The sequence below is a fragment of the Ursus americanus genome, chromosome 6 (assembly GCF_024610735.1).
Source record: "Ursus americanus isolate L20-20 chromosome 6, mUrsAme1.1.p, whole genome shotgun sequence".
NCBI classification, from domain to species: Eukaryota; Metazoa; Chordata; class Mammalia; order Carnivora; family Ursidae; genus Ursus; species Ursus americanus.
Window position 1 is genome coordinate 26,536,692 of NC_142132.1, and position 12,448 is coordinate 26,549,139.

The following is a 12,448-nucleotide window of genomic DNA, read 5'->3' on the forward strand; positions in this document are numbered from 1 at the left end:
CGCTTAACCGCTGTGCCACCCAGGCGCCCCTCAACATTTTCTTAAATGAAAAATTTTTCCAAAATGGCTGTACCATTTTGCTTTCCCATCAAGATTGTAGCAGAGTTCCTTACTGGCCTTGAAAAAATATATAAAAATGTATAGGTTCATATACATATGTATACAATTATATACATACAATTACATGTATAAAATTACAAATATACATACGTAAATGCATGTATAATATATACATATATGTATACATACGATTATACATATGTATTTATAATTTCTTCATATTTTCTGGATATAAGCCATTTGTCAAATATACATTTTGTGAACATTTCCCCCCAGACTGTGGTGTGTATATTAATTTTGGTGAGCAAAAATTTAAAATTTTGATGTCTCATTTATTAGACTTTTATGCTGTTGCTTTCTGTGTCTTAAGAGACCTTTGCTTAGCCCCCAAGTTGCAGAGGTATTTTGATATATTTTCTTCTATCAGCTTGATAGATTTAGATGTTATGTTTAAATTTATTTTGAATTAATTTTTCTGTTTGGTATGCGGTAGGAGTCAGAGTGCATGTTTTTCCTTAGAGATAGCCAGTGGTTCCAGCTCTCTGTTATCCTTTCTCCACTAGATTGCTTTGGCATTGCTATAGACTCTGTACTGGGCAGGCTGTTCTCCTTGGCTTTCTTGGTTATTCTAGGGTGGAGAGAGAAAGTTATTCCTTTCTTGTGTCCTAACCCCATCATTTACATCTAGACGTATTCTAGATACTCCTGAGTTCTGACTCATAAGCCTATGGAATTTTCTCTGGTTGGCAATAAGTTGTCGTGACTGGGTTATCTGTTCTGTCTGAACACAGGATGGCCAGTGTTCCGGTGAAGGAACGGGTGAAGGTGTCTCAGAACTGGAGGTTGGGGCGCTGCCGAGAGGGGATTCTGCTGAAGTGGAGATGCAGGTAAAGTAGCCTCTTGACTCTTTGAAAGCTACCTGCGACAGCAAAGCATGCTGGGAAGTAAAAGATCTTAGCTAGAGTGTAAATGTGCCTTTCTTGAGTGGTGTGACACTGGTGATCCTTTAAACATCACAGAGGGGGCATTGGAGAGACACTTTTTTTTTTTTACATTTGTAAAAATTACCAAAAAATGTACTTTATTTTAACAGATTCCACATTTTTATGATTATAAAAATAACACAGGTTTATTGTAGAGATTTGAAAAAATAGAAAAGTTTAAAGAAGAAAATAAGACTTCTGTATAATGCTCCCACTCAGAGGTAACCTCTATTAATGTACCTCATCAAAAGAAATGAAGCCAGCATTTCAACCCATCTTGTTTTACAGTTATTTTTCTTTAAATTTACTCTCTGGAGTTATGCCTTCACTTCCTTCACTCCATTAGCCCTCTGCCCAGCTTTATTAAGAAGGCAAAATAGGATCTAAAAGCTTGGCTGTAGATGTTATAAGAGGTAGAGCTCAGAACTGCGAGGAAATTTAGGCAGTGGCTTTGGACTGCTAATGCCACAAATTTTATGCTTCAGTGGTGCTACGTTATTTCATGGTTATCATTTGACTCCCTGCCAAAAAAGTGCTTCTTGTTGATTGGTTGGAATGGATAGGAACATCATGGTTCCTCATTCCAGGCTGACCTGTACAGACAGGCTTCTTCATCTGAGGACCCCTTCTCTCTTGCTAGTGTTCAGTTTCTGCTGCTTTCATGGGTGGTGGTTGCTGTAAATTATGCAGGGGTCCTGGTGGTGGTGATGGTAAAGAAACTACTAGGGAGAAAGACCGATTTTTATGGTAAAAAACTTTACCCTGTGCTTCCTGCTTTTGCCTTTTAATACCAGAAAGTAGAGTTTATTTCTGTCAAGGTTTTGTCCCTGACGTCCTTTTGGGGATGGTTTTCAAAGCAGTTTGGCAAATAAACACACAAAGCAGTTACCAGGCTGCCCCGGGATTCTCCACTGTTCACCTGGCATGAACCTGGTTTCTTGTCCTAGGCAAATGGCTGTTTACCAGATGGCTCTAAACACATGCATTCCAACCTCTTCTGCTTGCTCCCCACTTGAGTGTGCCACAAACCTGTGCAAGGGGATGTTGAAGAGGGAAGTTCGTAAAGAGTGAGAATGTAGGCATCTATACACACTCTACACATGTTCTGTATAATATATGCACACACTTGTAAAAACCTCCTGAGCAGAAACTCAGCTACTACAAAGTCCAAGCTGCATTTAATGGCCCGTCAAGTCAATTTGCAGAACTTTTCCACATTCCCATGACGCTTGTATTAAGGAGTCTGGGGAAGAAACACAGCCCAGTTTGCTCAGACAGGCTTGGCAGTGGGAGATGGTGTCTCTGTAACTGTGGATGAATCAGCTGTCCCTATGCTTTGCTTGGGATCTGGTAGCTCCAGAACTCCTACATAGAGTAGGATAGGCTGCTGGGATGTCTACCTTGGGAAAGGGGCCTAGTTCCCACCAGAGAGCCTGGGGTCTGGCAGAGTCTGCTTGCCTTTTTTCTTTTCTTTTCTTTCCTTTTTTCTTTCCTTTTCTTTTTCTCTTTTCTCCTTTTCTTTTCTCTCTTCTCTTCTTTTTTCTCTTCTCTTTTTCTTTCTTTTTTCCTTCCTCCCTCCCTCCCTCCCTTCCTTCCTACCTCCCTCCCCCTCCCACTCTCCCTCCCCCTCTTCCTTTCTTTTTCTTTCCTTTTTTAAAAAAGATTTTATTTATTTATGTGTGTGAGAGAGAAAGAGAGAGACAGATAGAGCCCAGGGGGAGGAGCAGAGGGAGAGGGGCAAGCAGACTCCATGCTGAGTGGAGCCTGTTGCTGGGCTTGATCTCAAGACCCTGAGATTGTGACCTGAGTTGAAATCAAGAGTTGGTCACTTAACTGACTGAGCCATGCAGGTGCCCCTGGCAGAGCCTTCTTTCTTAAGGCTCATTCCATGCTGTGGGACTGGCCTGTGGCTTCTAACCTTTTTTCCTCCTGCCAGACTATAGAGGGAATCTTTAACTATTTGTGGATTTCTCTTATCAGCTGTCTAGGAGAGCTGACTATTTCCCTGGAGCCCCCAAACTGTAGTGGACTGCTGCGGGGCTGTGTTTTCCCATTGCCCCTCTTACATTCTAATACAGAAATGCAGACATCCCCTGTGAGGATCTAGATAGCTAACCAGTACATTAGCATCCTTTCCTGAATGGCCTTATTCCTTTCACTTATAAATGGCCCCTTTGCTGTAGCGGGATAAGGGAATGGGGCTTCTTGGGGCTCACTCTTCTCTTTTTTCCATCTGCTCTGTTGGGGGAAGACATTAAGAAGTATGTGTGGGAGTCTTGGAACCTCGAAACTTATCACTTAACACTTCAAATCAGGGAGGATGCAGAATGAAAGAAAATCACTTCATCTGGGTGGAAGGTTCCTTTTTTAACCCTCTCTGCTCCCCAGTCATTGAATTCGCTGAGCTCTGCCTACCCCCAAGAAGTCTGCGCTGCCGGTAATTTGAGTCGTAAGCATTCTCCAATTAAGAGTGATATTTAATTGGTCTTTTAGCTCTGACTTTCTTTTAGAAAGTCCAAAGAAGATTAGGTTACCACAAAGCTCAGTCTCTATGGTTGTCTAAGGGTGACCTAAGGGTAGGTAATTTTATAGGAGGGGGGAGGGTAAAGGCTTAGCTGTGCAGGTTGTACTCGCTAAGTTGGGGATCAATCAGCCTCTCCAAAGATTGGAGTCGAGTTTTCATGCTGTATCTTGATGATCCTTAAATTGTGTTTTACATCTCTGCAGTCAGATGCCCTGGATGCAGCTAGAAGGTGATTCTCTGTACATATCCCAGGCTAATTTCATCCTGGCCTATCAGTTCCGCCCAGATGGTGCCAGCTTGAACCGTCGGCCCCTGGGAGTCTTTGCTGGGCATGATGAGGATGTTTGCCACTTCGTGCTGGCCAACTCGCATATTATCAGTGCAGGAGGGTAAGTGCTGCAGGCTTCTCCTTCTACTTCTTCCTTAGCATTCTTCAGGGAACTTCTGCTTGCCTCTGACTTTTCTCTCTCAACTCCAAAGGGATGAAGAGGGAGATCATAAGAAGAGGGAGTGGTTTTTTTTTTTCCCCATTTGAAGCAGAGATATTTACCAAAGGCACTTAATAGGGTTAGCTGGAGAAGGAAAACAGGAAGAGCCTTTAATGAAAAGTGAAGCTGGTTTTGATACTCTTATGGGGGAAATTTGTTTTGTCTCTCAGCTCTTTTCAGCCCCAAGTGTACTGAAGAAGTAGAGGTATCTCAAAGCTTAGCTCCCTGTTGAGCTGAATTGTCTAAAACAGCAAATTTGGACATCACTGGAGACTCAGCCTGCTTCTGTAGACTTGTTCTCTTCCGACAGAGAGAATAATTGGCTTTTGGGCTCCCTGTTTCTCTCCTAGAGATGGGAAGATTGGCGTTCATAAGATTCATAGCACCTTCACTGTCAAGTACTCGGCTCATGAACAGGAGGTGAACTGTGTGGATTGCAGAGGGGGCATCATTGTGAGTGGCTCCAGGGACAGGACGGCCAAGGTGAGTGGTCTCGCCCTTATGTACGGCTATTCCCTCCTGTCTATAGGGAGTGGGGTGGGAGAGGGTGGATAGGGCCTTGAGTCTTGGGATTGGCTGAGGGCATTGGGTGGGGGCAGGGGGGGAACGACACGATAAAGGACTCACTTATGTGCCTTTGGCATGCAGTTCGCCATGCCAGGCTATGTCCCTGCCAGCTGGCCTGAGAAAGGAGCGGACAGTGGCCGGGAAGCTTGCCACTCACTTGAAATGTGGCGTGAACTCAAAAACAGAGGGCCTGGCCAGCTTTTCCTCCCTGTGCTGAATTTCCTCAAGTTTGTGGGCTGAGTTCTGACCCCAATATTTTATTTTAAAATCTCCCTCCTTTTGCTCACTCTCTGTTTAGGGAGGTTAATTTTTCACCACCTTGTTTATAAGCAATCAGGCTGATAATTAAAATGTGTTTTTACTGCTTCTCTGGAGAGTGATGTGGTCAGCAAGCAGGAGAAAGAGGAGGAGAAAAAGGCGTTTTGGTGCGTCATTGCCAAACTGCCTGGTCTACGGTCAGTCATCTGCCAATGCAGAACAGAATGAGGCTGATAAGTAGTGTGACCCCTGCTTTAGGGACTCTGCTCATCTGCGTTTGAGTCAAACAGGCCTCCACCCATGAGACAGAGAAGAGCATCTTTCTCCATCCCTGTGTCCAGCAGCCCTGGGCAGGGCCCCCACACACCTGGTCCTACAGGGCTGCTGTGGGAAATTTGCTGACAATTCTGTCGAGGTGCAGGAGGCCTGGTAGTATCTTACTTGCCTGTTTCCCGGCATCTGGAGACTCCATAGTGCCAGCAGGAGCAAAATGCCTGTTCGTGTCAGCAAATGCGCCTCTAAGACACATAGGGAGGGTCTCCGGAAAGGGAAGTTGCAATTTTTACTCATTAACTTTTCTGACTCCATGTACTCTCTGGTGAGTACTCCATATAAAAACGCCACCAATTTATATAAAAAGAAGGGCTACATATGTTCCTTTCTACTTATGGAAGTTTCTCCTCTCTTTGCTCTTTTCTTCCTAACACTTTGTATTCTGTCAGAGACATGCACACCAGCACAGGAAGCCTGAGAAAAATCCAGAAAATCTTTGGACCCAACTTGGAAACTGAATTTTCTATTGCCTGTTTCCATTTCCCCTACCCAATACTTACTTTAGGTTTCTGATTAGTCACTGTCATTGTACCATTCCTTGCAAAGAGACTGGCCCTAACTTGCTGTACTCCTCAGAAATCAATTTGCATGAAATTGATTTGCAATTGCAGAAATCTTCATGGCATGTGTGACCTAAAAATATTCCCATCTCCTTCTGGCATCTTCCTGTCATGACTTCAAGTCTCCCCCGGCCCCTCCTTTTAAGTAACATCTCTTTTTTCTATCCTTTTCTCTGTGGTCTGGCACCCAGAGCAGTATAAAACTAAGCTTTATGACCAAGGGTAGCAATTCAGGGGGATGGACTGCTTGTAGTCAAAGGATAGTAATCCCAATATTTGGGATATTGGGTTAATTTCATGTTTTAAGTACTTAGTCCTTTTGGTGAATTCAGTTTTTTTTAAGCATTAAACTAGGTACTTTCTAATTCCAAAATTGTCACCACAGTTCATCCTGTTCCCTTTGAGGATTTCTTTTAAGTCAGTGACAGAATTCCCCCCCCCACCGCCCCGGTTCTTCAACTCCAGAAAGCTGACCTGCTGTTTTGGGGCTCCCCAGTGACCTCCAGGCGAGCTCATCTTAGCAGATTACTGGATGCTGCTCCTGCTCCCTCTCCGTCGCTGTCTTTGCCTCTAGCTGCCTTCATCTTCCTGACCTGTTTCCACATTACCTACTGCTAGTCTTTTATAACCAGCTCTCCATTTCTTTTGGTGGCTTCTGCAATCCCATAGCTACTTCTGTAGGCTTCTAATACACCCCAGCCTACAAGAGAACTTAGTCATGTTTGCCTGTAAACATCTATAGCCTGTTTGTTGGGCCTTCCCCCAAATACATACTGTGTTTTAGGAAAGAAATTTGTTTTATTGAGGTGAAAGGATCTAAAACATTTTCTTTGTAAGACTTCTGAGTTAGGGGACTGCTCAGGGAGCCTTCCCCACCCCCACCCCCGCCACTTTCAAACTTACCATAACTTAGTTTGGATTCCCCCTCTGGGCTTTAGTGAGGCCAGCTCCATCCTGAGATGTGATAGGCATGTAGGAATGTTCTCAGTGGGCCTGGGCTGGTCCTGACCATTCTTTCATTCTTTCCTCTAGTTCTCTATTCTTCCATTCATTCTTAAAAGTATCTACTGTATGCAAGGCGTAGCGTACAAGGCACTGGGACTCTTCAAAGGTGAGGAAGAAACAGCCTCTCTTCTTGAGGCGAGCTGAGACATGCCTGCAGTGGCTCTGAAGCTGATCGGAAGTGGCCAGGACTGTGAAGTGTAAGACTCTAGGGAAAGGGCCAGAAAGTTCAGAGGGTGGAGAGATCACATCTGGCTTGAAAGGGGAGGCTTTATGAAGGAAGGAACATTTGAACTTGTTTTTTTCTTCTTTGAGTTATTTTTCAGTGCAGAGGTTTGCTTGTTTATATACAAGTAAACAGAAATGATGTTAAGCACTTTACAATTATTCATTTTATAACGTTTTCTATTATTATTATGTATTATTTATAAGTGTCATCTTTAATGGCTTAATAAGACCCACCATTATTGAATGCTGAGCACCTGCCAGATGCTGGTTTACCGTGTTCGGTGCTTTACGCAGTTCTTGACTTTTCTGCAGCCCTCAAAAGATAGGTATTATTTCCCATTGTACATATGAAGAAACTGAGGCTAAGAAGTCCTGACACATCCCTAAGATCAGAGATAATAAGTAACAACTGGGTTCAGACCCACATGTGTCTGATTCCAAAGCCCACGCCTGCTCTTCCTGCAACTGTGGACTGCTGGGAATATTTTTACCATATTGGTTTCTCTTCACTTTAGAATTACTATCTTTGAGTAGAGTCTCAGCAATAGAATTACTGGGTGTGAGGCTTTGGTTGTTTTAAGGGTCTTGATACATATTGTCAACTGCTTTTTGAAAGGACTATATAAATGTCCAAGTTATATGTTTTCCAGGGATGGATTTGTTTTGGATCTGACCACTGAGGGTGAAGGTGTGATCAGCATATTGTTGTCAACTCCCCTCCCTCAGGCGTCATGACACTTTGGTTTCTGGTGGATGGTGAGCCACTCCTGGAGACCAGGAACCTTGTCCTGTGGTTTGCACAATGTCGGAATCCGCCAGCCCCTTCCATGCGGGGCACTGGTGAGTTCAGGACTGGAGCTGGCCCTATAGATTTTACAATCAGAGGCCTTAGTGTCTCCTCACCTTCCGACTTGCCTCCTAGGGAGTTGGCATCTGAGAAAAGGCAAACCTCTCTTCCATGCTGGGAATGCCTGAAAGAAGACATTAGAAGTGCATCTGTTACAGGCTAAGTGGCCTGACTGTAGACCCAGAAGAATAAGCCAGAATCATGGCACTCCAGGAAAGTTGGGGTATTTACCTCTGTTTTCTGCCCCTCCTTGTTCAGGATCTTCTTGTTAAGTTTATTTTCTTTTCCCTATGTTGGAAGGAACTCACACCCTCCTCCCCCTGTCATGCATACACAAAATCTTAAAACACTTTCTCCTTTTATAGGAAAGACATGTCATGTGACCCTAAGAAGGCAAGACCACCCCCACTCCGTCACCTGCCCCTTAAAACTCAAGGAATGTCCCCTGAAAGTTCTTCCATCTAAGGTCCTGACTGGCTTTTGTGTGTTCCCCTTAGAGCACTGCGGAAACCTTGAGAGGTCAGCGATCCATCTGACAGCCTCAGGATCCCTCCTTGGCCGCTGTCTGGGACAATCCTGTACATTCGAGGCTTCCTTTCTGTTTGGTTAGAGGCTTATTTCCCCGAGTGTGTCATCTGGGGTTGGGTGAGGTGGGGGGGCCTTGTGCTTAATGGGAGATTTCTAAATGCACTGGCCGCTGAGGGCTCCCTGAGTGTTGATTAGAGCTAAGCCCGGAGTGGCTGCTAATGTACATTCCTGACTGATAGGGACCAGATAACGTGCTCCAAGCAATATTTTTAACCTGTAGGAGATATGGAAGCTTAAAAGAGTTAAGCTTTTCTGCTACTTTCGGTGACACTAGGTGCTAAATTCCCTGCTGACATGAATAGCACTGGATCCTGGGCATTATCAACAAACAAACAACAACACACCACCTTCGTGCTTTGAAGCCTCTCTTCTTCCATTCTTTCCTTTCCTTGTGGCTTTCTTTTTACTCCTCTCTCTTAATTCTGCTCTAATTCTGTCTTTGTTCCCCCATCCTGGGTCTTGATTCCTCCTCCCTACCTCCCAAAGGAAAATCTGGGTCACAGATAGGGAAAAGGAAAACCCACAAATACAAGGTTACTAAGAGAGGTGGGTCCCACCTGCTCTCCCTGCTGAGTCAAGTCTCAGCTGAAGAACGTGGAGCCTCTGATTCCCTGGTATAGAATTGGGTGGTGCAGAAGGGCTCTCAGGTGGACGTTAAGGAGGGCGGTTCGGGCTGGGAGGTAGGTGAGCCGGGGGCTGGGGAGGCTCGTCTGCTCATTCTCTGGACTCGGCATATGCAGGACAGAAAGGAGTCTCCGTTCCCCTCCCGCTGTCTCTGGGACACTCACCTCACACCCCAGTCCCAGGCAGTGCCAATGAGAGCGTCTCCTCTCCTGTTTTCAGGTATGGCCTTTGGCCTCGGGTCGGCTGGGGCAGTGCTTACACACCATCCAGACTGAAGACCGAGTTTGGTCCATCGCTATCAGCCCAGTACTCGGGTAAGGGAGACATTTTGGGGTATGGTTTTGTCCTGTATAATAATGCTTTTATTTTCTGAGGTTGGGTGGGCTAGGAAATCTTGTATATTCTAGGTTGCTTTGAGCCTGTCTTCTGGAGATTTTGAAAATCCTCCAGAGGCTTGAGGTCTGTGGCTCACTTCATATATGTGTGCAGTGGAGACAACATTCCAGGGGTTAGTTTCCTAGGCACCTACCCCAGAAATGTGAAGGGAAAGATACCATTAAAATGTAACTGAGTCCAGCTATTACAAGAGTGCCCCTTCTGGAGCATATGCCCTCTGGGGTTGCTTCCAAAGCGGAGGCCTGTTAGCACCCCTGGGAAGTTACTGCACCAGCCAGTCTGCTTTCACAACCTACACCTGGTTTATTCCCTTTGGAAAATGTCTTCTGGAGTATCCCTTACAGAGTTGAGTCCTCAGGAGAGGCATGGGGCCCATCTCCAATTGGGCCCTCATCCAAAGACAGGAATGTGGGGTAGAGAGTTAATTGTAGCAGAAGTGCCAAATTTTTGATGGTGGCTTTGCTTTATCCTTTGGCCTGTTTTTCTCTAGCTCTACATGTAAACGAGTGAGCTTTGCATCCTGACTTCTGCTTTCTAGGCTTTCTTGAACCAAGGCAGAGCCGGCCTCTCTCCTCACCAGCAGGATACGTAGACTCTCTCCTGCACCTGCTCTTGTCAGAGTGTTTGTTTTTCTAGGGTCTTCCTTCACTTCCTTCATCCCTCACTCCTCACCTAAGTGATCAATGGGAAAGCTCTAGGTCTGTCACCCTCCAACACGGGGTTTAAGTCTGTCAGTAGTTTTACGAGAGAGTTGATTCCCCCCCTCAACTCAGCCACCCTCAGCCTCCCTCTCCTCACCCCATGGAGCTTGCACCTCTCCTCCTGCCCCCTTCTACAACTCCCTTTCAATTTTTTTTCTTTCTAAAGAATTAGAGCCGATTAGCCACGTCATTAATTCTTCAATTTGACGGCTGATATAGCAGGACCCGAAACACATTGCTGACCCCAGAGAATGGAGACCCCGTTCCTTAGCATATTGACGATGGGAGAAGTTAATTAAAATTCCACAGAGCGGAGGTGTCGGCTAACCTATAAACCTGTCGCTGTTCAGAACAAATCATTCTAGCAATCCTAGGAAAGAGGGAAGGAAAGACCAGAGGGGAGTAGAGAGGCCTAAGTGTGTGGGAGCGGTTGGTGGAGAACAGAGCCATGGGGTATGGTCCCCTCCGCAGTGTTTTTCCTCTGCTGCCCCTTTTAAAGCCAGTTGGCCAGGCTTGGAGGTCTGTGGGCTGGATATGTGTAAGGATTGAAGGAAGGCAGAACAGCCTGTGGGAGGTGATAGGTGGGCTGGTGGCTGTCCTATGGACTTCTGCTGGCTTCAGGAGACTAGGGTGGACTGGGGTGGGGCTGGTGGTAGAGGGAAGCTCTTGGCCAGCTTCAACTAGCACCTCATTCCTTGGTCCTCTACTCCACCTCTCTGGAATGTGTTAGGCTACCCCATAACAATAGAGCATGACAACTGTTGAGGATAGTTTCAGTAAAAGAGGTTGAGGTCAGAGTCTGTCTCGTCATTAAGAAGCATTTTAGAACACAGTAAACTGGCTTTTCTTTTGGCCACAACTTGCAGACTGGCTTTGAGGAAGACCTAGCTTTTTGACAGTACCAGTACTAGTCTACAGTGACCTCGATACATGTATATTAGTCATTTGTCCTGTGCCAGACCCTTTGCTGAGTCCTTGACGTGCCTCACCTTTGGTGAAAACCTGGGTCTTTTGTTCTCTTATTCTCCTTCAGAGTTTCCTTGTCCTCTTGGTGTTCTTCTTGGCCCTAAGATGACGCTTTCCCTCACTGTTGACTGGCTCTTCAGCTCCTAAACCACAGTTATTTGAGATGACTTTTTCCCCAGCTCGACAGATGGTGTTGTGGACTCTTTGAAAATAGTTTGCACTGGGGATCTTGGCTTTACTAGATGGCTGGGGCGGATGCTGCTGTTCTTTCTCCCCCATTTTCTCTTACCCTAAAGCGTCCTGGGCTAGGGCTGTTTCATCCCATTATAAGATCCATTTCTTTTCCCCATGTCCATGAATTTGAACCTTTCAGTGAACGCTTCTGTTTTCCCAATCTGGGGAGACCCTGCCTCCTGGCCTTGGGGTCAGTTCTGAAAGACTGGGGTTCTGCTTTGCCACCACTGGCAGGTGGCCTCAGGTGAGTCATTCCCTTCTCTGAGCCTGTTTCCTCATTTATTCAATGTGGATACTGTTTCCTTTATAGACCTCACTAGATGATTGTGAAGATGACCTGAAATAATAAGAAAATACTCCAGAGCTAGAGGGCCTATCTAACCCAGAATCTCTCCTCTCCGGGATGGCATTTGTTCAGAGGCTTTAGTTGCTCTGCTGTCTCCAGCTTACCTGGGGGCTTCTCCCAGCTCTCCTGGAGCTACACTGCTCGTCTGCAGTCTTCTTGAGGTGGGGGACCCTCGGCAGGAATCTCTTTCCTTTCCCCCCCGCTCTGGTGTTCCTGCCCGCGATGGCTGTCTTCTGTTCCTGTGTCTGTCACCTTCCCTGTTGAGTACGGTCATCGGTGTGCATGTGGTCACTACCAGCATGTGACTATGAACCCCTCACAAAGAATGTGAGGGGAGGTGGGCAGCAGCTACCCTCTGGAGCAGGTATTCCTGGGCGACCCGATAACATCCCAGTCTCTCACTGCTCCCTCATCCCTTTAGGAGGGTCCTGAATGGTTAGGAGACCTGCCACATCCCTTTTCTCAATTAATCTTTTTTCTACTGGAAACAGTTTGTTAGAGCTATGCATCGTATTTATCTCTGATGCTGGGGCTTTCCTGCCTTCTTTGCTTAGGTGTGTGCTTAGACACTTGTAGCAGGAAACATGAAACCTCAACCCTCAGGCTTTATTTGAGGTGCTCATGACTGGGAGAAAGCTGGTATTCTGTCCTGTGTCCAAATGTCACCTTTCCTTCCTCCCGTGCCCTTGAGTTCCTAATTGGTAAACAGCTGAGGAGGGTGATATTTAATACCAGATATGTGC

The 12,448-nt window shown here is 45.8% G+C and overlaps 1 protein-coding gene across 4 annotated transcripts in view; it reads left to right on the forward strand.

Annotated features, from left to right (window-relative positions):
* Positions 1-12,448, forward strand: part of FBXW4 (F-box and WD repeat domain containing 4) — a 79,534-nt gene that overhangs the window by 18,064 nt on the left and 49,022 nt on the right. For all 4 annotated transcript variants that reach the window (XM_045802927.2, XM_087862765.1, XM_087862764.1 and 1 more), the window contains exons 2-5: positions 852-947; positions 3,771-3,956; positions 4,406-4,538; positions 9,282-9,376. In XM_045802927.2, the coding sequence (XP_045658883.2) occupies positions 852-947; positions 3,771-3,956; positions 4,406-4,538; positions 9,282-9,376 (510 nt within the window). The remainder of the gene's footprint in view (positions 1-851; positions 948-3,770; positions 3,957-4,405; positions 4,539-9,281; positions 9,377-12,448) is intronic.